General features: G+C 32.6%; 1 protein-coding gene across 3 annotated transcripts in view; it reads right to left on the reverse strand.

Moving 5' to 3' along the window:
• Window positions 1–26,763, reverse strand: part of LOC126885685 (protein PALS1) — a 667,108-nt gene that overhangs the window by 74,858 nt on the left and 565,487 nt on the right. For all 3 annotated transcript variants that reach the window (XM_050652389.1, XM_050652391.1, XM_050652392.1), the window contains one exon: window positions 12,828–13,047. In XM_050652389.1, the coding sequence (XP_050508346.1) occupies window positions 12,828–13,047 (220 nt within the window). The remainder of the gene's footprint in view (window positions 1–12,827; window positions 13,048–26,763) is intronic.

Here is a 26,763-nt window from a genome sequence, read left to right on the forward strand (position 1 = left end):
GAGATTAAACTCTCATGCAAAAATCAGACTGCTATTTATCACCAAATGGGCGTTTTAATGAGTGGAACATGTAGAATATGTCAAATGACAGGAATTGTGACAGGTGATAAATAGCAGTCTGATTTTGCATGAGAGTTTAATTTCTGTTCGGAGAGTTTAAGTCTGTTCTGTCGGACAAAATACATGTGCCGTTTTCGTGGTCTGACCGTTCCAAATTTTTAACCTGTTCCACAATTAAAACTGCCCCTGTTCCAGCGCTCCCATATATCAAAGTTTAACCGACTAGACACCCTTAAGCTATTAACAAATTTTCAGCTTGCTATTAATCAACTTTTTTTTTCATACGCGGGATCCAGACGTTTCGTTTCTTGTATTTTAAAATTTATTTTAATTATCGTCTTCTGAAAAAAAAATGGCCCGATTTTCATTGAAAAGTCCCGGATTTCAGGTATTTTTTTTTCAGCCTTGTCCCGGATTCGACTCAATTGGAGTTGGTCACACTAATATACACCTTACAACTAACATAACTATTTTCCAGATACTAAGGAAAGACAAAGGTTAGCGTCCTAAGTATTGGGTCCTTTTGCAAATTCTTTCTTATTAATTTGCTTCCATGACAGTTAAATTTGCTTTCGATTCAGAGCACACCATGGGCTATTCTGAGGATTCCTAAAGGATGAAACGTACGTAAAGAGATGGTGGTGGTCTCTGAAACCAAATCAAATTTTGAGCTGTCTTTCATTACCTTAGTTTACTAACAAGTTGAGTAATAGGATTAAAAAAAAAACAAAAAACATCTCATCTTTAACTCAATCTTTAAAAGTATAGTGCTCTATGGATGCGAAACATGGCAACTTATTAAATCCCTGGAACAACGCCTACTTGCATTGAAAATGGACTTGACTGGAGCCAGTGACGGTTTAAGGCATCATGGGGCCCTAGGCGGCCATAAGAAGTAGGCCCCTTTATATCGACCATTTACTTAAAACAAATTTACAGATATTTATGTTGTTTTGGTAAGTAGTTACTCCAAAAATAAATTACGATAATATAAAAAATATCATTTTTCTTTTTTTTACATTTCGTTAACTTCTCATTAATATTCCATAGCTAATGTGCCAAAGAAAAAAAGGGATATTGTGTCGATATGTGATTTTGCCCTGGGTATGAGTGCCACCCCTTCGGGGGTGAAAAAACATACATTCAAAATAATGGATAACTGATTAATTCTAAGTAACTTTTGTTGTATCGAGTTTTTTCACTAAATCAATACTTTTTGAGTTATTTGCGAGTGAATATGTTCATTTTTCAACAAAAAGAAAAACACCTTTTTAGACGGTTTTTCGCAAACTCCAAAATTAAGTATTTTATCGAAAAAATATTCTTAGAAATAATATAGCGTATACAAAATTTAAAAAATGGTGTATGTATGAAGTATGTAGACCCAGTATAAGCAGAACTGGAGCTAATGAAAAGTAGATTCTTATTCGACAAATTCCAAATCAAATATTTCAACGTAAATTACCAAAAAATGAAGCACTTTTCTGTGAAAAATCATCACAACTTTTTTAAAGTGTAAAAGTTTTATTTTTGTTTTTTTTTTAAACAAGTTTCAAGTATCAAAATTAAGCAAGTAAAGCTTAAACTAATGTTAATTCCTTTTTTTTGGCACAAAAATCTTGAAAATTTAAGTATATTATTATATGATCTGTAAATTTCACCGGTTCACAGTGCTTATAATTTCAAAACATTGGGATTTAAAGTAAAACAAATTTTTTGAAATTTTGAAAAAAAATGTCTTTTTTTTTCAAAATAACTTGAAAATTATTGGTAGTACCAAAAATCTTAAAGAGTAAAAAATATAGGTTTTGATTTTCTGAATATTTCTGATTTTTGCTTTTTTGGAAGATAAAAATTGGTCGACTGTTGAAAATTTGCATACCCTGGGTAGATAATTTTTCATTTATTAAAAATTAATAAATGAAAATAGTTTCTATCCTTGTGGGATCGGTACTCACCGGAGGGACCGCAGACGTTCGGATACAATTAGCGTCTCTTTGCAAAAACAATGACGACTTTGCTAAGTAACAAGACATTTACTCAACACACACACTACCCACTACACTAGGTACCTGATTGGAAAAATCCACTGTACCATGCCAATGGCCATTAGTTGTCGAGGCATTAAGCTAAATAAAAAAAATTGCATACACTCGTGATTAGTGACTTGTTCAAGCCCTTTCTACTACAGCCCTTTTATAAATAAGCACTTTATACCGATAAAACTTACAGAGCATATAAACAATACATAAGTAAAGTAGCTTGTGAAGCGGTAAGGATTAATTTCATTTGGGATGCTAATTAGGGGAGTATTTTCACCAGTTTTTTTACCCAAAAAATGGGATCAACTTTATTCTGAGCGTATCTTGCTTACTTTTTATGATAGAAAGTTTTTTAAAAATCAAGAATAATGCTTTTTTAAAACATTTAAATAAGTTGTAATGAGTTTTCACCGAAATGTGCTTCATTTTTGGTCATTTCACGTTGAAATACTCGATTTGGAATTCGACGAATAAGAACCTAGTTTTCATTAGCTACAACTCTGCTTCTACTGGGTCTACAGACTGAACACATACACCATTTTTTTCAATTTTTTAAAAGCTATATTTTTAAAAGCAAAAACACACATTGGCACAATATCACTTTTTTATTTGACATGTTAGCTATGCTTATACCAAATTTCATGTCAATCCAAGCTCTTGTTTCAAATCCAAAGGTTCTTTAAAATCCGGAGGTTTTGCAATATTTTACCGTGAGTAAATGGACTACTAAGACCCATAGGTGGGTAGAAATTGAAAAAAAAAACGTACCATACCAAAATAATTACCAGCTTTTATCAAAATGTGCTTGAATATTGATTACCAAATTGAGGGAATGATTAGAACATGGAATATAAAAATGCCTTTGAAGATAACTGCTTAATTTGTCTTAAAGTCGGTTGTATTATTCTGATATTCTGTCGGTTAATCATAAATTAACTATTTTTAGTCTAGTAAAATGAAATTATACTACATGTAAATCAAAATGTAAATTCGTACAGGTTGAAACAAATTTTATATCAAAGTTTAGGTGGGTACAAAAGATATTTTCAAAAAAGTATCCAAATCATACAAGGGGATCATTGTTTAAATAATTAAAAAGGGGTCATTTTTGCAAAAAAAATACTTTTTCAACTGCTGAGGTCATTCAATTACTAATGAAGGTCTATACTAATATTTTCTGCAAAGTTGAAGGGTGAATCTGTCACATAAGACTTACTAAATTAAATTTGACCCCCTATTTATTTAAATAATTATACATAAAACTTTAAAAACAAATTTGCAAAAAATTATTTTTAGCGTTTTAAATAAGCACTGTAAAATATCTTATTTTACAGGAGAAGTTGCGCTATGTTATCAGTATAAATCAAAAAAAAATTGGTCCAAAAATGTTTAATATTTTTTAAGATATGGAATTTGTTTATCAAATGTTACTCTATTTTCAATCGCAAAAACGCGGTTGTTGCCAAAGAAATATTCACCTGTATTAAATCTTATTATTTTTATTCTTATGTATATTTTTGATAAATGTATTGATAAATTCAAATTTTAATTAAACTTCCCCCTAAAATGGCATTTGAAAATTATTCAAATTTGTTTATAATTTGTTTTTTTAATAACGTCACGGGTATTAAATATTTTGAAATGCTGTTTCGATAATTGGGTTTCTGGTAATTTTTGACTAATTAACAAATATTTTTGTCTTTTTTTCCTCTTCTTTTTTTTTCTTGGAGTTATATTACTATGGGCCCTTTTAGGGCTAAGTTTCATTAAAAATGTCGAATCTCTAAGTTGTAGATTCTATACCTAAAAATATTAAGATTGGTCTAAAATCACTTAAATAAAATGTGACTACTTACTGAGTTACAGGGTGTTTTTTTTTTAATTTAAAAATTATTTTTACCAAGTACTTTCAAACTATTTGACGTATCCTTATCATACTTGGCAGAAAGTGTGGGTACTATACAGTCTACTAAATTGTGATAAATAAAAGTTTCTAGCTACTACCAGAGGCGTACGACATGGGATAGTTAATGGTTAACCCTTCCCAAATTCTACGTCACTGAGGTAATTACTATTTTAGCGAAATTTTTCGATTCTCCAATACTTTATAAGTAAATAATATACTCTTTACTGGTAACGCTTAAGTCATTAGTTTTCGAGATATTGGATGTTAAAAATGAAACGGCATAGTTATTTTGATTCATTCATTCATTCATTTTAAACTTCCAATATCTCTCAAACTGATGACTTTATCGATACCAATAAAGCTACTTACATACAAAGTATTGGAGAATCGAAAAATATCGCTAAAATAGTAATTCACTCAGTGGCGTAGAATTTGGGAAGGGTCAATCATTCACTATCCCCTGTCGTACGCCTCTGCAACTAACGTTTATTAATCACAATTTAGTAGGGTGTATAATAGCCACACTTTCTGTCAAGTATGATAAGGATACGTCAAATAGTTTTAAAGTACTTGGCAACAATAATTTTTAAATTTTTAAATAAAACACCCTGTAACTCAGTAAGTAGCCACATTTTATTTAAGATATTTTAGTTAAATCTTAATATTTTTAGGTCTACAATCTACAACTTAGAGATTCGATATTCTTAATAAAATTTAGCCCTAAAAGGGCCCGTAGTAATATAACTGCAAGAAAAAAAAGAAGAAGAAAAAACGACAAAAAAATTTTGTTAATTAATAAAAAATTCCCAGGAACCCAATTATCGAAACGGAATTTCAAAATACTTAATCCACGCGACGTTACTAAAAAAACAAATTATAAACAAATTTGAATAATTTTCAAATGCCAGTTTAGGGGGGAGTTTAACTGAAATTTAAATTTATCAATACATTTGTCGAAAATATACATAAAAATAAAAATAATGAGATCTTAAGCAGGTGAATATTTCTTTGGCAACAACCGCGTTTTTGCAATTGAAAATATAGTAACATTTAATAAACAAATTCAATAGCTCAAAAAATATTAAATATTTTCCAACCAATTTTTTTTTACTTAATACTGGTAACATAGCGCAACTTAATCTGTAAAACAAGATATTTTACAGTGCTTATCTAAAACGCTAAAAATAATTTTTTGCAAATTTGTTTTTAAAGTTTTATATACAATTATTTAAATAAATAGGGGGTTTATGTGAAATATTTACCCTTCAACTTTGCAGAAAAGAATCCCACAGACCTTCATTAATAAGTGAGTTACCTCAGCAGTTAAAAAAGTATTTTTTTTGCAAAAATGACCCCTTTTTAATTATTTAAACAATGATCCCCTTGTATGATTTGGATACTTTCTTGAAAATATCTTTTGTACCCACCTAAACTTTGATATAAAATTTGTTTTAACCTGTACGAATTTACATTTTGACTTTTTTTTATTTTATTAGGCTATTTCTTTTTTGTCTCAGTTAGCCCTATTTGATTTTTTTAACATTTTAATTTTTTTTAATAACTGCTTAAATAATTAAATATTAATTAATGCATTTGTGTGGGACGCGGGCCCCATGAAGTGCCCGGGCCCTAGGCGGCCCCCTAGTCCGCCTAATGGTTAATTCGGCACTGACTGGAGCAGATCAACTAAAAAATCATGGCTTGAAAGAATACAAAATGAGCAAATCAGATATATCATGGGACTCAAGTCTACTATCATAGATAAAATTCAAAGGAGACAATTGATCTCGTATGGTCATATTGTAACTGGTGCAAAAATCGCTAACGTTTTCGAATTCCTAATACTATCGTTTCACTCTGTAGGATAAATCCGTTTCAGAAATTGTATTGTGTATTGCGTGGGATTAGGTCGTCTGTGATTCTTTTTCGTTTCTCACAGTGTTAGATCGATCTTGTGTTTCTCGTGAATAAATAAATTTTTAGTTCTCCACGTGTTTACGTTATTTCAAACCGCCAAAGTGATCTTTAGCTATAAATCTTTCACTAATGTGTTTTTGGCGACTGTGAAACTGGAAAATGTTTATCTTATGGAGATAAGTGGTTCTAAGTGTTACCAACGGGTCCAAGTGTCCTTTTCGTTGATTTGGCATTTTTCGTGGGAAGAAGGTCGTAGGAACTTTTAAAATCGGTTTTGTTTATCTTCTTGGTGATTGGATGAGCTGTTTCTGGTTTACGCCAGAGGGTTTAACCCAGAACGTATTTTGCATTCTCCTATTGGTTAAGATTTTGATTAAGTGAGTGCCTTAAGTCTGCAATTAGTTGTGAGGGTTATTGATGGGAAAATCAAATGATTTTGGAAGGGGCGTTTGGTGTCTGAAGATTGAGTTTGGGAGATCGAAAATTCAGTTAAGTTTGAGCCGTCAACTAGTTACGTTTGAGCTGTAGAGAAGTCTAGTTTGAGCCGTCAAGAAGATTAAGATGTAGTTGAATTTGAGTTTCTTCGGCCGACTGGCTAATGCTCGTTGTAGCTTAGCTCAGCCCGGCATACAACGTGTACTCCGGCATGTTCGCTACTGTTAGGCGGATGTCGATATTATCACACCACTAGTGGTATAATTTCTCTGACATGCAGTCAGAATTTATCCAGGAATTTTTCAGAAGATAGTTAGAATTTTTTTTTGTGTTAGCAGTTTCTGACATCATAGTTAAAGCATGGAGTTGCTTTTATATTTTTTGATCCCGTTTAATATACTAAATGACTAATGAGTTCTTCAATATTTTTGTTCAAGCAGTGCCGATTTGTTTTAAGAAATAAAGGCTGAATTTTTCTATAAATTATGGAAACAACCATTCATTGATGAACTGTGCCTTGGACTTAAAACCAACCAAGAGAAGATACAGGACTAGTACAAGGTATTTTTTTGTAAACTTTTCATTTTCTTTTTGGTAAACATGATCTCTTTATGTAAAATCGCAAGAGATCACAGATATTTTTAATTTTATTTTATTTTGTTTCAATAAATATTGTTTGATTCCCTGCAACCTACTATTTATTATTGTCTTTTCCCTTTCTCTTGTTTCGTAAGAACAACAAAGATCTGCATTAGTAAAGACATAGATAGGTAAGTCACGCCATAAGTATTTTATATATTTTGTATTGACTAGGTTTTTGTTTAATTTTTGATTTAGCTATCTTTTCTTTTACGTTTCTATTCTTGTATATTTATGGTTCCCACAAGGAAACCAGTGGCGCCCAATATTTTATTTCTTTTTATTTGATATTCTTATTTGATTTTTCTACTTTTTGTTAGTTTCTAAGCTAATAAGAGAATATTAATAACATCCCGTTAAGAGCCATCCCATATCTCTTCCGTTATTCCTACAATATAAAAAGAATGGACGACGCCAGGCTGCCAAAACAATTTTAAAATGGATGCCAAAGGAAAGAAGGAAGTGAGGCAGGCCGAAAAAATCCTACCTAGGCGGCAGTCAGAAGGCAATATCGAAAAGGAATCTTCACCCTGACGAATGGAATGACCAATGAAGCTGGAAACTAGAAACCGGTAGGCGAAAAATGCTATAAAAAACCGGGATAATAAAAAATATGCTGAACTACTTCAGCTCTTGACTTTTATGTTTAATTTCAAATGAAACATCGAAATCTCTCTGTAAGTTGACCTAGAATAGACGGTCGGTGTATGTATTTCCATTTGAAATTGTACGAGTACGTTATGCAACTCTAACTACACGATGCGTTGTGTAATGCAACTGAAAACTGATTTATTGACGGAAAATTAATGTATCTACTGGTCGGTTGTCTAACGACCACGACAATTTATTTGAGGCGACGTTATATTGAAGTTTTCTGTCATCCAGGTTACAGGCTATATCAAATTTTACGATGTATATTTAAATTAAAGCTGCTTCATATACCGTTTCCATTGCATTGGAGAAATATCATTATATTTTCATATATAAATGAAATATTAGAGAGACTGTCAACAAACCATTCTATTTTTCTGGGCACATATCACTGGTACCTATGATTAATGTGATTCCAATACATTTCCAATGAAAATAATAACTCTTTGATAAGTGTTGGCGATACAATTTTTTATATGCGTGTCCGCGAAGATTATAACTCCCAAAATATTTATAACGAAAAGATATAGTTCATAATAGATGCCGACGAAAACAATTATTTCCCTTTCTGTTTCTGCCGACGAAAACAATTATTTCTGAGAAGTTTTTAGTAATTATAATTTTCGTAGACCCACAAACAGAAATGATGTTTTTTGCTGATACTCCTCAAAAAATAAATTTTTTCGTTAACACTTTATTAGGGATTATAATTTTCACAATCATATAATCGAAAATAATATTTTTCGCGGCGTTCATTGAAAGTTCTATTCTTAACGGCATTTTTCGGAGTTATACTTTTCGTAGGCGGCGGCGATATATGGCTGTTCTCGGTTGTTGGTTGCTTGGTAAGCTGAAAATTTGACCATTTAGACTGCTAAAGCCAGTTATTTTGGTCTTAATTATCCAAGGTTCTTAGATCAATGCAATTGCACCCTCCCTTACATCCAGGCCGCGGCAGTGTCGTCGTTGCCACTTTTTTTTGTTGGAGAATGCATTGAATAATTTTTACCTTTTTACCGACGTCCTTGCCGATGGCTTAGGTGTCGTACTGCTTTTTGCTTTTGCTTGGCTGTTAGAGGTGGACAAGGTTGCTCTGCTCAATTCCTCCATCAGACAGTGACATTGCCGTAAGGGTTTAGGCAGCTTCCGCGAAGCTTTAGGAAGGGGTAGTGGCGTTTCCACCGCTGCGTACCTTCTTGTGCTTCTGCGACGTGGCCTCCGTGGAAGTACTTGGGAAAAGGAGCATCACGTCGGTGACTGTCGGTCCCTGTCCTCTTTGGAGGTGAAACCGTTGCCAGCCTCTGATGCGGGCACCTTCACCTTTGTTTTTGGGAGATGAGTAGTTCCCGCAAGTGTATTTCCCATTGCCTTTCTGACCTTCCTGTTTTTTTACCTCGGCGCTGACCTTATTTTACTGAATAAGTAGAAAAAGGGAAGACAGTTTTTGTTTTTATTGCTTGATCAATGGAGCTAATTCGTCTTCCTCTTTTTACGAGAGGTGTCGCTGATTTGCGTCTTAAAAGTGGAATTATTACGTTCGTGGTAAATTCCCTTAAGTAAGGTATTTCGTTAGTGTTTGGTTCAGAGTTGTGACTACATAGCTCCATTGATATAGCCTGTGGAGGCAGAAACAGCTGTCTGGAGATGGTGGTCCAACTCTGAATCAAATAAAAACAAAAACTGTCTTTTCCATTTTTCATCTTTACTCAGATTTTGAGTATTCGAAACTGTCTTTCGGTCCTTTTCCTAGACGAAAAGAAAGTGGACACGTGACCGTGTCCTTTCCGCTTTCTTCTATATTCGTCGTCTCTGTACTTATAAATTGTAAAAGCCGGGAATTTAGGATGCTGCAAGAAAGCAGTCTCTTTTAACGAAAAGTCTTAGATTTAAAATATTGTTTATTATTCTTATTTCAGTTATTTTTAATTGTTTAATTATAGTAAACTTTGTATCTGGGGCTTTTCGTCTTCCTCTTTTAAATAAGTAGACCTTAAGGGCTCTTGTACACGAGTTGGTTGTAAAATTAACTTTTCCAAAATACAATACATGACCAATCTTGTACTGGCCCAAAACACTTCAACAAATGGCACGCAAATTAAACAAGTGTATACCTATAAGTATCAAGGTTACGAGATTAAATTAGGAAGAGATAATCAAACAACAGAGTTTAACAGGAGAGTAGGACCAACACGGGAAGTTTACGAAAAACTGAGGGAGGTCTTGTAAATTAGATATTCCCATGTGCTTGAAAAGGGAGGTGTTAGATCAGTGTGTACCTACTCCCAGTTCTAACGTATGGAGCAGAAACATTGACTCTTATCAGAAAAGAAATCATTATCAGAAAAGAAATCAATAAGATAAAAGTGCCACATAGAGCAATGCTGAATATATCCATCAGAGCCAGAGTTTCAAATCAAATAGGTAGGAGAAAAACTGGTGTTACGGACGCAGAAAGAATTACCACGCTGAAATGGAACTGGGCAGGACATGTTGCCAGAGTCTAGATGGAAGATGGACCACGAACATTTTAGAATGGAGAACTAGACACGATGCTTATTGTAATTGAGGACATTTAGACGGAGAGGCAGCGCTAAAAAATCTCTTTGAATTTACTAAAGCTAGATTTTTCACAGTTGATTACTGTGAGTGTGTAGAGAAACATACTGCGATCGGTCAAGCGAAACGTAGAACATGGGTTACTGAGAGGGTATCAAAGTTGCTTTCCTACGAAGGTAATTAAATCCATTTACGAAGGCTGAAAATCAGTACACACATTCTAAATTAAGTATAAATAAAAGTTATTATAGTCGGTCAGCTGTATGATGGAACAGAGCCAGTTGGTCGGCCCCAATAGTCGATTGAGGAAATCAAGCATTTTGGCTCGCAATTTTTTCGTCCAGCATGGATTTACTTAAAATTTTCAAAGAAAGTAGGGAATAGTCCAAGAATCATTTTCTATATCATACCGCTATCATACGCTAAAACCTTGGGGGTACCGACATTTTTTTTGATTATAAGTCGCCTAATTTTCATGCTAGAAACTTTTTATTATTGTTTTTGAAAGGTCTAATTGTATACTTGAAAAATGATTATTTAAGTTTTCCTCGAAAAATGCAAATTTTTCCATTATTTGGCTTTGAATATTTCAAATTATGCATTTGACGAAAAAAGTTAACCTTTAACATGCCGTATCTTGGTTTGTATTGGTCTTAAAGATACTATTGGAAAAGAATTTGGTTTGTGTTACTAAAAGATACAATTTTGATATCTACAGTTTTTTTGATTAAATGCATATTTTTCGAGGTGTTCTCAAAAAACCCTCTAAAAAAGGCGATTTTTTTTGTCGAAAAACTGTTATTTTCAAGCGCGAATAACTCGAAAAATATTAGTTTTACGAAGAAAATGTAAAAAATCATTTTTTTCTTAGAATCACTTTTTCCATTGAATAACATGGTTAAAATGTAATAAAAAATTCCCACCCCGAGATGGGGTGGCAACGCAACCACCACCAAGGTTTTAGCGTATGATAGCGGCATGATATAGACAATGATCCTTGGACTATTCCCTACCTTCTGTGAAAATTTCAAGTAAATCCATGCTGAACGAAAAAATTGCGAGCCAAAATGCTTCATTTCCTAAATCGAATATTGGGGCCGACCGACCGGCTCTGTCACGTCATACAGTTGACCGACTATAATAACTTTTATTTATAAACAAATGAAATAGAGAATGCGGAAAAATCCCCTTACGAACAATTCACACATCCACTACTTCGGGCTGGGAAAAATTTTTTGAATAGAATCGAAGATCCAAACACCAGCTCTTAGAAATGTGTTTCGCCCTCTTCAACCTCTATGGGCTCATCGGTGAAGATGAGAGGTTGAATATCTTCAGACACATTCCAATCAAAAAACAACATTCGAGACCTAGACATAGCAGGAACGTAAATCTACGCCCAACTTGACAATGTCATTCTCAAGTTTTAATTCCCTAATTACTTTAGAGTAAGTAAGATAATGTTTATGAAAAAACAAAAGATGTAGATCTTTGAAACACACTCAGTGATCAAAAGATCCACAGGTACTGGTTTGGACGACCACTCGTACGAAAACAAACAAATGAAATAGAGAATGCGGAAAAATCCCCTTACGAACAATTCACACATCCACTACTTCGGGCTGGGAAAAATTTTTTGAATAGAATCGAAGATTTGTTTGTTTTCGTACGAGTGGTCGTCCAAACCAGTACCTGTGGATCTTTTGATCACTGAGTGTGTTTCAAAGATCTACATCTTTTGTTTTTTCATAAACATTATCTTACTTACTCTAAAGTAATTAGGGAATTAAAACTTGAGAATGGCATTGTCAAGTTGGGCGTAGATTTACGTTCCTGCTATGTCTAGGTCTCGAATGTTGTTTTTTGATTGGAATGTGTCTGAAGATATTCAACCTCCCATCTTCACCGATGAGCCCATAGAGGTTGAAGAGGGCGAAACACATTTCTAAGAGCTGGTGTTTGGATCTTCGATTCTATTCAAAAAATTTTTCCCAGCCCGAAGTAGTGGATGTGTGAATTGTTCGTAAGGGGATTTTTCCGCATTCTCTATTTCATTTGTTTGTTTTCGTACGAGTGGTCGTCCAAACCAGTACCTGTGGATCTTTTGATCACTGAGTGTGTTTCAAAGATCTACATCTTTTGTTTTTTCATAAACTTTTATTTATATTTAATTTAGAATGTGTGTACTGATTTTCAGCCTTAGTAAATGGATTTAATTACCTTCGTAGGAAAGCAACTTTGATACCCTCTCAGATACCCTTTCAGTACCCTGAAAAATCTAGCTTTAGTAAATTCAAAGAGATATTTCATCGCTGCCTCTTGGTCTAATTCTCCAATAAGGTGGTCGGACGACACCAAGCGCATCCACCACAACTGGATTCACGGTGCTCAAGATAGGATGCAATGGAACTATTTACTGAAGGCCTATATTTAGCAGTAGACTCAAAACGGTCAATGATGATAAATATTTTATACGGTACCTAATTTCTTTCGTTAAGGTAAATAAAATTCTTTACATCAAAAACGTCAAGGTTGAATATACATAAATGTTTTGTAAATGATTTTATTGTATATATTACAATAATTATAATAATAAGTTTATAATAAATATTGTTACTTACCATACTGTACATGGACGATTTCCTTTTCTCCTGTCGCTGGAGATGATGGCGTGCCCGGTCTGGAGGATTCCTGGCTCTCGTCTTCGAAGGCATCGTTGATGGAACCGTGGGGTTTACTCTCGAGAGCTTGGAGTTTGCGAGAACCTCGCAATGATCGGTTCAAGAATTCATTCTGGGCTGCTAATCGATCTTCTTCTTCTTTGCGCTTTCTAATTTGTTCCTAGAACAACAGAGAAGTTTTTTAGTTCTAATTCTGCTGTTATACCGGCCGTTTCAATTTATTCCCTTCCCTTTGATTTAAACTGATGCACTCGAATACTTGTCCGAATACTTTATTTTTTGTTGAAATTTTTTGGTGTTTTCGTCTCAAAATCGTGTTAACTGTTTCTGTGGTTAGTCTGGAGCCGACATCAGAACTTAGAACATGGAAATAGAATATGGTTTTGAGACTATTTTCTTATGACATGTTTTACATATACTCAAATATATTTTTCTGAACATAACCGACTCTAAAATAAGAATTGCCCTAAATCAACTAAAAACTAATACATGTTCGGGCGGGAGAGAATAAAATTACGGTTGAAATGCTGAAAATTGGTGGCAGAAAACGGAACAGGTATTAAATATTTTATTTAAGAGGAAACAGTAGCGATCAACAGGTAGCGAAAACGCGTTCTAAGATTGCGGCTGTAATTTTGAATATTTTTTCGAGATATTTGGCACACGTATTCGTAATATAATAAAGAATGACGGTACAGAGCCCAATTTGAAAAATATATTAATATGTGAAAATTATTCTGTAATTACATACAATATTTAAAAAACGAGCCTGTACCGCCATTAAGAAGAACAAAAAAATACACTTTCTTTAAATAAACTTTTTTATCCGATGCCTAGATTTTGTGTCATTTTGGAACTACTAAAATTTGTTATTTCATTAGTAGTTCCAAAATGACACAAAATCTAGGCGTCGGATAAAAAACTTTATTTGAAGAAAGTGTATTTTTTTTTGTTCTTCTTAATGGCGGTACAGGCTCGTTTTTTTATTATTGTATTTAATTACAGAGTAATTTCCACATATTAATATATTTTTCAAATTGGGCTCTGTACCGCCATTCTTTATTATATTACGAATACGTGTGCCAAATATCTCGAAAAAATATTCAAAATTACAGCCGCAATCTTGGAATGCGTTTTCGCTACCTGTTGATCGCTACTGTATCACCTTAATAAAGTAATCGATGAACGAATGCTTCTTCAAGAATGGTAGATACAATTCCGAAGTCATCCTACTATTTAAGAAACGATACATATTTATAAATTATTAACCAAAATCATTACCAACCGCCAACAAATAAGCTCGACGTTTACCAACACATCGAGCAAGCTGGATTCAGAAAACATTTTAGTACCATAGATCACTTGTACAGAGTAAGCAAGCACACTATAAAAAATATACGGAGTATTACGTTTTAAATCATATGGCCTTTGTGGATTTTTAAAAAGCATTCGACTCTATCGAATTATGGGCTTGCTTAAATCTCTAGAAAACGTACGTATATATTCAAGATTACCAATGTCATTAAAAAAATATATGAAGATGTCATCGTGCAAATTAAGCTGGACAAAAGTAAGAATCTCATAAAACTACAACGGGGAGTGTGACAAGGAGACACCATTTCTTCCAAACTATTCACCCTTGCGCTAAAAGACAGTTTTAAGAAATTAGAATGGAAAAACAAGGGTATAAACATTGACTTATCATACTTAAAGCATTTGAGATTTGCAGATGACATAGTTTAAATAGCAGATAATATCCAAGAACATACTGAAATGTTACAACAATTAAATGAAGTTTCCGGAGCGGTAGGCCTAAAAATGAACTACAGTAAAACAAAAATAATGGGCCAGGATCAGACAAATATAATAATGCAAAACCATAGCATAGAAAATATTGAACATTATGTACTGGGCCATCAAACTGGGAAAACCAAATTAAAATGCTAGAATTAAAAGAAGAACTCTACAGTAGGGGGCATCGAAAAAATAAAAGTTAGAAATGTTAGATCTAATAGCGTGAAAAAGTTGCTAATAGTGTTATTTTTCAGCATATTAGTATTTTTAATTTTTTTTTCTAAGCGAATTTTCTGCAGCCCCCCCCCCCCCCCAACGACCTTGAATTTTATTAAATATCTGATTTTTATGGAAATTTCAATTTATATTATTTGGAATAAAATATGTGCTAACTCGATCTAAGATCAATTAAAGAAAACTTAAAATGTTGTCAATTACAAATTTAAACGATATTTAAAGTTTTATTTGTTTTTTCAGTCTCCCCAACCCCTTTGAAATGTCCCGCTTCGTGAGTCCGTGCGTGTAATTTTCACTTATGTTTGGTGCGATGCCTTACTTTGTTATTGTTGTTTGTAAATTAATGATTTTTAAAATAGATAAACCAGGACCATGGGGAAGACAATCAAGATGTGCTGTAGACCTCCCCATTTTTGGGCAACCACCAAATATACCTGAAAATGTTTTACCGAAATACAAACAAGCGATGAAGTTTTGTGGTTGCAAGAGGATAAAAACTCAGCAAGGAAGAGCCAGAATTTTCTAGTATTGCCGAACAGGTTGCAATTAAATTGGAGGAAATATGGAAAAAGGCTTTAATTCCAATAATTTAACATACAAGAATTATTCAGCTTTTAAAAGCCTATCATGACAAATATACGAAACCATTTTTAAGAACCGGCAAAACAGTGAATTTTACATAAATAAAATTCAATGCTTTAAGAACAAAAGTAAAACTACACGTTTCGATCTTGCAGCATGCAAATGTGACACTCTGATTAATTGTCTTTGTAGCAAATCTCAAAAAGTGCCTCTGGATGAGCGCGAATTTCTATTAAATCAAAGAGGTCCCAGAAAAATTATGCTAAGCTCGATTGATAGGGAAAACAAAAACAAATATAATCAGTGAGAACAACGGTAAAAGAAAAAAGTTACCGACGACGCAAAGACAAAACTTTAGCTCAAGTAAAAAACAGTACCAAGGGTGATGTAACACGGCTGTTAGAAGAACATCGTAAAGAACCGCTTCAGTGGTTTGTGTGTCTGCGACATTCAAATGATCTACCCCTTGGACATCAAAAGAAGTTTGCCAGTGACCAAATCAAAAAACGTGAGGGTCTTCAAACTTTCTCCTATAAAAATTTTGATTCAAACGACTACTTTGAGCAAGAATATCACGTTAAAGGACCACCTATATTCTCTAGATTTTTCGAGTCAAAATATGCGAGATTTTTTTAAGAATCCTAACTTAGACCCTTTTAACATTGAGATTGAGAAATATCACTGCCACAAACAATGTGTAGAACGATGTGTCAAGCTTGTGACACAAGCTTCTCTAGCAGTTTGTGGAGCGTATTCGAGGGATGGGTTTATAAAAACTAGAATTGATTCCAGAAAAACTATGCCTCACTTTAATGCTAAATCGAAAGACATCTTCGAATAGAATGCTTTTACCATATTTTTTTGTAATATTTATATACCTAATTTTGTACTTTTTATTTTATTATTAAAAAACTTGGGTGACGTCAGAGAGACGGATAAGTTAGGCTATTTTGTTATAAAAAGAATTTTTAGTTTTAGTATACTTTTCTTCAGTAAAATTTTTAATTGCCTTGTGAAACCAGAAAATATTTTCCAATTTAAACCGAATTTATTTATTCAAGTTCTATAAGGTATTACATTTCCCTTGCAAAAGAAATTCGCATATTAATGTATCGTTTCTAATTTTTAGTTGCCGTGGAGGCAGAAAATATTTTTGAAGTTATACTTCTTTAGGCGCGATTGAGAGTAAAATTTCATAATACTGCGCGCATGCGCACACAGACAGTATGGCGTTTAGTTGCTATCTTTCAAGTTATGTATAAATATATCAGTGCAAGAAAAGGTGTGAAAAGAATATATATTAGTGTTTTTAGTAAATATATTTATTATAATTTTTGTGTCTTTGGATTTGTCTTCCTCAGGAGTAAGATGAGTATTATTAAAACATTTTATTGTATATTTATTATACTTCACCTTGCCTGTTTGGTACCGTGAATTGTCATTAGGTACGTTCGAACCGATACAGACACAGTCCTCGTAGCGTATTTGGTGTAGCATTCGGCCAGAGATCGAGAGGTCTTAAGTTCGAATCCGGAGCAATCCTATACTTTTTTTTATTTTTTTTTTGAAAGCGGTAAGCACAAAATTAATTTGGTGTTAAAAAAAATTAAAACAAACTGTTTAAAGTATATTTATTTTTAAGAAATCATATAATAGAAGTATAACTTCTTACGTGCGTACAAAGTACACACACATTCTTTTTTTTTTATTTCAACGCAATTTTACTAAAATACTAAATAGTGTGTTAGGCAACTTTTGTGAGCTATTACATTTTCGTTTCGAAATATTTTTTTCGTCTGTTAACATTTTTTCAAAATTTTTAATTGTCTTGGGGGGGGGGGGGCAGAAGATATTTTCCAATTTCGAAAAAATTTTACCAAAATACTTAACAGTTGATTGGGCAACTTTTGTAAGGTATTACTTTTCCACCGCAAAAAAAAATTTTTTCGCCTTTTTCGATGCACCCTACTCTACAGGCATGAATCCCTTTCGGTAAGCTATCATTTAACAAACACCTGTATTCATATAAACTTAAAGAAAAAGGTGTGTAACCCGTCGCGTCGCCGTCGATACTACCAGTTCGTATCTACGGCTTGAAACCCTTATCAGAAATTCTGCTAAAGAACTAGAAGCAGAGCAAAGGGCAATGGAACGAAACATGCTTGGAATAATATCACTGAGAGACAAGATTATTAACACCGCAATAAGACGTTGAAAGCAGATCAGAGATATCGCTGAAGAAATTACAAAAATAAAATGGCGCTGAGCAGGTCACATAGCCAGATATGATGATAACAGATGCACACGGAGAATCCTAGAATGAAGACCTAGGAGGACGACAAGAAGCATGGGAAGATCTTAAAAGGGATGAGTAGTTTACATTCATAAGAGCAGTTACAGGCAAACAGTGGATGTTCATTGGAGAGACGTTCATTGAGGAGTGGATGTAAAATGCTTGAAGAAGAAGAGAAGATATTTTTGTGGAAATACATTACAAGAATCGTCTTTAAAATTAAATATTTTTGAAGTTTTGACTTCTAGTTAGTCCCGTTCCAATAATTCTCGGAATGGAAGTCTAAATTAGTCCATGTGGTGAGACCGCTCCCGTCTGAAAAACATTTCTAATTCGGTTTCTCTGCGGATTCATATTCAAAAATGTCCCCTTTAAACAAATCTGAAGGGCGCCGGACGGAATTTTTGGGCAGAAATTGTTTAAACAATTTTTTTAAACAAATACATAATATCACCTTTTTATGCTCCAAAAAATATATTTTTAGATTTTTTGAGTCATTCTAAACAAGAAAGGTATCTTGTGATTTTTCTCATAAATTTATAGTTTTCGAGTTATAGGCGATTTAAAATCTAAAAAAATGCGAAAATACACATTGTCGAGGCTTAAAAACTCATATTTAAATTAGTATTTTTAAGGGTACCAATAACTTGGATTAAAGTTTAAACATTCCTTTTCAAGATTCCGAAGAGTAATCGGGTCTAACTTCAATTTAGACCATAGTTTTTTAATTGTTAATTATGCGTGTCCATCCGGTTTTTTTGCAGGTGCGGCGCGCACTATTTTCAAAAATCTCCTGTTTTCCCCCGAAAAATATTTTTTCTAGATTCTTTGGAACATTCTAAATAAAATAAGTTTCTTGACATTTTTCTCAAAAGTTAATAGTTTTAAAGTTATAAGCGATTTAAAATCCGAAAAATGACAAAAACAATACATTTTCGCATTTTAAATCGCTTATAACTTTAAAACTAGTAACTTTTGAGAAAAATGCCAAGAAACTTATTTTATTTAGAATGTCCCAAAGAATCCAGAAAAAATATTTTTCGGGAGAAAATAGTAGATTTTTGAAAATAGTGCGCGCCGCACCGGCCAAAAAATCGGATGGACATGCATAATTAACAATTAAAAACTACGGTTTAAATTGAAGTTAGACCCGATCACTCTTCGGAATCTTGAAAAGGAATGTTTAAACTTTAATCCAAGTTATTGGTAACCTTAAAATTACTAATTTAAATATAAGTTTTTAAGCCTCGAAAATGCGTATTTTCGCATTTTATAGATCTTAAATCGCCTATAACTCGCCTATAATTTTTGAGAAAAATCACAAGATACCTTTCTTGTTCAGAATGACCCAAAAAACCTAAAATATATTTTTTGGAGCAATAAAAGGTGATCTTATGTATTTGTTTAAAAAAATTGTTTAAACAATTTCTGCCCAAAAATTCCGTCCGGCATCCTTCAGATTTGTTTAAAGGGGACATTTTTTAATATGAATCCGCAGAGAAACCGAATTAGAAATGTTTTTCAGACGGAAGCGGTCTCACCACATGGACTAAATGTCAATAATATGTAAATTTAATAATTATAATTATTATGAGAAAACACATAGAATGCAAATAAAAGATTTCAAGTATTACATACGCCTTCATTAGTTATAAACATATAAATGTAAACAAAAAATATCACATGTAGTATGTATATGCAAAATTTTATAACCTAGATAGTTAAAACCTGTTTTTAATCTTCATAATTTGGGTTTATACAACATTATCAACTAGATAAATTCAAATAAAATATTTACAATAACAAAAAACCGCAATAGCGATTTTTAACTTTGCTTAGGTAATCACCGGGTTCTAGGTAATAATAGCTGATTACATAATCAGCAATAAATATTTTTCATGACGTAGTAAATTTTTTATTGAAATCTGAATAATTATTTCTTTTTAACATGTGTATCGATTATACCGTAAAAGAATTGTTTTACAATCATTAGATCATTCCAACTTTTTATTAAAATTCATAAATCACATCGACCACGCATGTCTATGCTATACACAAAGATTGCATGACTTTAACTACTGATTCTTATAATAACGAATAAAGGGAATGAGTAGACAAGGCACACCTGCGATAATATGCAGATGGATAAGGGCGTTCTTGGAGAATAGGATAAGTAGAATATACTATGGGTAAGGTAAAGCAACCATCACCATCAAAGCAAGAGCAGGTGGAGGCTGTCCTCAAGGAGTTCTGTCACTTTTACTTTGGGCAACCTTGGTAGATGATCTCAACAATCTGTCTACAAGAGACTTTTGCTATCTAGGATACGCTGACAATATTACAATCGTTATCAGGGGCAAATTTGCCCAGGTGGTGTCTGGGAGAATGAAATCAGCCCTAATTATGGTTGATAACTGGTCTAAACAAGAGATACTGATAGTAAATGCTCAAAAAAACACAAATCGTAAACCTTACAAAAAAAGCATTACAAGGCATAAAAAAACAAAATACCTAGGGGTATATTTTGATCATAGGCTTAAATGAAATACTCACATACTGAAAACCTCACAGAAAGCTACTGTCCTTGGCAAGATGCAGAAAAATTTGCGATAATAATTGGGGGTTTAATCCTAAAATGACCCGATGGTTCTAAACAAGGGTAAGGGTTATCAGATCAATGATAACCCACGGGTCTGTGACGCGGTGAACAAAGACGCAACAAATGGGAGCAATAGGGCTTTTCATCGATTGTCATTTGTTTCGAGCTTCTGTCATGTGTCACATAATATTAATATATTTACGTCATACGTCTGTGGTTTGTATCATTGTATATACCAATAACGTATATCGTAGATATATTAATATTATGTGACACATGACAGAAGCTCGAAACAGATGACTGTGAATGAAAAGCCCTATAAGGCTGCTAAGTTATACACAAAAGCTACCGTATCTGTGTATTACAGAAGCCATAAAAATAACTTCTACAGCGGCGTTGGAAGTTTTGCTGAATCAACCACCATTTCATATCTTTATACAGGGTGAAGTCAGATTAATATGCACATATTAATACATAGTCATCAACACATAAGTCACGCGCATCTGGTAGAAAAGAAAATGGAAAGCATGTAGTCAGCCCAAAAAGATCGACTTTAGAATAAATGCATATATTAGAGATAAAAATGAAAATGTTTTGAGTAAAACAAACCAATTTGCAACCTTTAGGTATACGAGCTGTTAATAAGGCATTCGAGAAGTGGATGGACACATGGTGCTAAAGAAATTATATTATATTATTTTTACTACAAAAGCAAGATTACGTAGGTCAAAATTTCTGACGTAAAAGCACTGTCAAAACATTAGAATGTGACTTTTCATTATGGCCACGTTTATGTCAATACTTGTCAGAGATATTTTTCTTTTTTTTTTGTTTACTATAAAAATAATATCTATAATTATATTATTTTAATTAATGATGTCAATTGGTTTTCGTTACTTGCCGAAATATATTAATTAATAACAATATTATCATAGTGTAGGTATAATCATTAAAACAGATTATTTAATACTTTTAAAACTAAGTCCTGCAAACGCTAAAATTCATAAGAAAACTTTCTGATCTGTAAATCTAATAATAATCTTACTTATTTCTAATAAACCTAATCTAAGAAATCTAAATTCTTTAACTTCTCTGCAGTTAATGGTAAAAGGGAATCCCATTATTTCGTTCTGGTTCAAAATAATCTATTAAAGAAGCATTTTGATTTGGCATATGTTTCTCAATACAAGCACAAATAACAGGTACACAACAATAGTTACAATAGTTTTTAAATTAAGCTATATTTAATAGTATATAGGTACTTATAAAAACAGTAGTGTTTTAAAGCTATATTTTGAATCAAATTGTGTACGAAATGAAGTAAAAATGTAGCAACATCGACCTGTCACATCAGTAGCGTACGATTGTCTAATATATTTAAATAAAATTATTATTTTCTGGAGTATTTAACTTGAAGGATTGTTTCATAAAATTTATATTATAAATAATAAAAAATGTTTTTGGTTATTTAATTAATATAATTCTAAAATTCTCAATATAATAGCAATTTCGTTTTTCTTATTATAATACCACGTTGACACTGGTAAGAAATGCTAGAGAAATGTCAATTTTAAACTTGATGTTTATTTACTTTAATTAACATTCCAAATATTTCGGCGTATTATTAATATATTTCGGCAAGAAATGAAAACTTATTGACATCATTATCTGACAAGTAATGACATTAACGTGGCCATGATGAAACGTCACATTGTAATGATTTGGCAGTGCTTTTACGTCAGAAATTTTGACCTACGTAATCTTGCTTTTGTAGTAAAAATACATATAGTATGTTTACTACAAAAGCGATATTACGTAGGTCAAAAATTCTAATGTTTTGACAGTTCTCTTACGTCAAAAATTTTGACCTACGTAATATCGCTTTTGTAGTAAAAATACTGTATCAGTGCTAGGTAGGTATACTAAAAATATGATATAATAACACAAGTATTTGATATCACATATCAAAGGCATTTGATATTGCCTTTTTTTTAATTAACTTTGGAATCAATTATTAGAAAATTGGATGTATAAATACAAGAACTTCTCACATATGCGTATGATATTGCCATAATCAACCGTAACAAATGGATGCTGAGCGAAAAAACTATAGAGATGCCAAATTTGGGCTAAATATCAACGAAAATAATGGTTTCAATAGTAAGTTATAGAAACAACGTCAATCAAGAAATACAAGCAATAATTTTTAGCGGTAATAGTGCTTTTATACGAACAATCTCTGAAAGACTCAAAAACGAAAATTACTGAATCGAGGGTCTAAGCTAAGAATCTACAAAACGTGGACTTTCTCAAGCACCAATCAAGCACGTCGAATTAACTGAGAATTTGAGAGCAAAATATTAAGAAAGATATTATTTGGATTAACTTACTTTAACGATGGTATAATACGTGGAGAACTAAAATGAACCACGAGCTAAATTACTTAAGGGGGGGGGGGTATGGTTTAAAATATTGAATTTTTGTTTATTATTTCAAATAAAAGTGCATACTTCAAGAATACTTTCTGAAAATGTCAAAATAATCGGAGTAAAATTACCAGAGATACAGCGTGTTGAATATATCTACCTTGTCGACTTCGCGCCAGCACGCTTGAGCGTAATGAGAAACGTTAAACAACTGTTCGCGTTCTCTTTTGTAAATTACTCCGCGATTCAAAAAACATATTCCAATGTGCATCACTTTACGATTTGGCAGACAAATAAGAAGATGAAGATACAGTTGTCAAAACTTTAAACGCATTTTTCTCAAAACTGCTTTTTCAAATGCGGTGGACATTTAACTGAAAAACTACTCGGCCGATCTTCCTGATATTTTGCACAGATTTTCTTGAGACATTTCATAAGGTAACAACGTCGAGATATTGTTCTTTTTTTGCTTATTTTTTGTTCAACAATAATAAATCTGTTAATTTTCACAAAATTTTTAACAAAAATTTGATTTTTTTGATTTCTGAGTGATACCAAAAATAAAAAAATCATTAAAAATAAAAAAACTCGACGGTGTGACCTGGTGAAACTCATAAGCTAATTAAATCTTTTTGAATTTTTTGTCTCGTATGATCTAGTGACGAGTTCTAATGTCCACCGCAAAATCCATTTTTTTGTGAGCTGCCTGTCAAAATTTGTCACCAATGGCTTACTTTTCAATTTTTTGGATTGAATTTTTTTTCTAAGTATTCTTTGAATTGTACTTAATATGTTTATTTAATTTAAAAATAAAATAATTGTACCATAGCTTCGAAAAAAATTCACAAAAATGTGCTTGATATGTTGATTTCAAACCATACCCCCCACCCCTTTAATACAGAGATCATACATTGGTAAATACGTAAAGTCACAAAGACTAAACTGGCTTGGACACTTAGAAAGAATACCGAATAATAGAGCTGTGAAAGTAATACAGGGATAGAAACCTCAAGGAAAAGTATAAGAGGGAGTACAAGAATTAGAATATGGATAGAGGACGTAGAAGAAGGTATTAAAACCATGAACATCAGGCAGTGTAGAAGGGAAGAATATTTTTAAGCAGGTCAGAACTCAAAAAGTGTTGTATCGCCAAAAGAAGAATAAGAAAGTGACCTCTCTTAACAATTTCTGCATATGGATATCTAATATTGGCTGTCAATACTTATTTACTAACATTTCGGCTGTTGTTTCATCACCCTCTGTACTTTTATTTCTAATGTCTTTATTATTATTTTTATTTTGTTTTCACTTGGGGATAAATTGGTCGTTTGTTGTTTGTTATTAGATACTTCCCGTAGATCTGGGTATTTTAATTTATAAGTTCAGAAAATCATATTTTTCTCAATTTTACTTCTTTACATAAATTTTTAATTTCTCTATGTACTTTTCTGTTATACTCATAATGGGAAAAAGCCAAGAAGACGAAAGTAATTCAGCGAACTAGTACGGCTTAATATAAATTATAAATTAAATAAAATACTTTGTTCTTGGAAAAATAATCATTTTTATTAAAATTATAATATTATTCGTAACAAACAAACAATAATATTGAGTTATATTCGCGGTCGTACGGAAAGACGGACAGACAGCCTAGGTCAAATTTCTCACCTTTAGTACCATCCTTGGATTATAAACTTTGATTTGACACCTTATTTGTCATTCTACCTGATATAATGACGAATTAGTTGTGTTTATGGTCAGACAGACGCGGACAATTCAAAGTTGTCACATTTTTTCAAAATTAGTGAAAACAATATTAATTCGTACTCGATTTTAGTCGTAAGTGTATCTTTTGTTTTAATTTTTGAAAAAAACATCCTTTTATTTATTATTTTTTATATTATTTAATTATATAAGAATATATTGATTTATAGCATGTTATCAATATCTTCATTCGATGTATCATTATGATACAATAATATATCGATGTATAATTTTTTTTTGTCATCCCTGTTGGGACGTGATTTGGGAATTCCCCGCATTTAAAAGTCCTTACATGTTCACTAAATTACTTTTGACTCGACCAAATTGGTTTAGACTAGGTCGTACCTATTAGTTTATCCTGAAGTGTGAGTCTTTATTATATCAGGATCAACTAGTTTGGCCTAGGCCAAACTAGTTTGGCTTGAAGTGTGCGTCTTTATATCAGGATAAACCAGTTTGGCATAGGACAAACTAGTTTGGCCTACGCGCGATAGGACAAACTAGTTTGGCCTAGGCCATACTAGTTTATCCTAACGCGCTTAGGACAAACAAGTTTGGCCTCCTGAAATCAGGTTTGGCCGGTAACATATATATAAACTAAATATCGTACGATATTACATAAGTGTAGTGTTTCATCTCTTTTCCGGTACTTCCTCTCTATTTTTACGTCTTTAGTAGTTTCTTTAATATACAGGGTGTTTGGTAAAGAATGGGCCATAGCTTAACCTTAGATTCCTGAGGTTAAAAATAGGTCGATTTAAGCTAACTTACCTTAGTACAAAAGTTGATAATAACCGAAATACAGGGTGTCAAAGTTAAACTTTTATTTTATTTATTTTTGAATATATCCTGACAGGCATAGGACAACAACACGAAATTTGGTGTGTGGTGCTGGTACTGTACACTGTACACCCTACTAAATTATGTTAAACAAACGTTTCTGGCTACTACCAGAGGCGTACGACGGGGGAACGTGAATGGTTGACCCTTCCCAAATTCTACGCCACTGGCGGAATTTCTATTTTAGTGCAATTTTTTGATTCTCGATTATTAGAACTAACAATAAATTATTTCTCAAATAGTTTCACACTTTCTGTTCTTCCACGTTTGTAGTTAAATTGCACAATCCTAAAAATAACATTCATTTAAAGCTAATTAAGCAAATTAAATAAATTAAAAGTTTATGTTGCCAATAAAAATCTTATTTTATATTCCCAGATTATTAACACTTTGAAAAAATACAACAATAGAAAAAGGATAACATAATTTAGTGGGGTGTAGAGTACCTACAGTTTCAGGATATGTCACATAGTTTTATAGTACCGGGCACACATAGTTCTTAAAGTTTTAAATAAAGAACAAATTATTAAAAAAAAAAGAATACTTTAAAATAATTTGACATATCCGTGTGATACTTGGCAGAAAGTGTAGATACTGTACACCCTACTAAATTATCTAATTAATCGTTAAATAATCGTTTCTGGCTACTACCAGAGGCGTACGATAGGGGAAAGTGAATGGTTGACCCTTCCCAAATTCTACGCCACTGATGAAACTGCTATTTTAGCATAATTTTTAGATTCTTTCTATGCAAATAATATACTCTTCATTCGTAACAATAAAGTCATTAGTTTTCGAGATATTTGAAGTTAAAAATGAAAAGGCACACTTATTTTGATTAATGTATTATGCTCCTTCGTTTTTAGCTTCAAATATCTCGAAAACTAATGGCTTTATCGTTACGAATGAAGAGTATATTTTCTACATAGGAAGTATTGGAGAATAAAAAAATTGCACTAAAATAGCAATTCTGCCAGTGGCGTAGAATTTGGGAAAGGTCAACCATTCACGTTCCCCCGTCGTACGCCTCTGGTAGTAGCCAGAAACGTTTGTTTAACATAATTTAGTAGATTGGACAATACCAGCACCACTTACCAAATTTCGTGTTGTTGTCCCATCTCAGTCAGGAAATATTCAAAAATGAATAAAATAAAAGTTTGACTTTGACACCCTGTATTTCGGTTATTATCAACTTTTGTACTAAGGTAAGTTAGCTTAAATCGACCTATTTTAAACTCAGCAATCTAAGGTTAAGCTATGGCCCATTCTTTACCAAACACCCTGTTTATCAGAAATCATACACCATTCCATTCATTATTCTTTAAGTTTATTACATGCTGC

The sequence above is a fragment of the Diabrotica virgifera genome, chromosome 5 (genome assembly GCF_917563875.1).
Source record: "Diabrotica virgifera virgifera chromosome 5, PGI_DIABVI_V3a".
Taxonomy (NCBI): Eukaryota; Metazoa; Arthropoda; class Insecta; order Coleoptera; family Chrysomelidae; genus Diabrotica; species Diabrotica virgifera.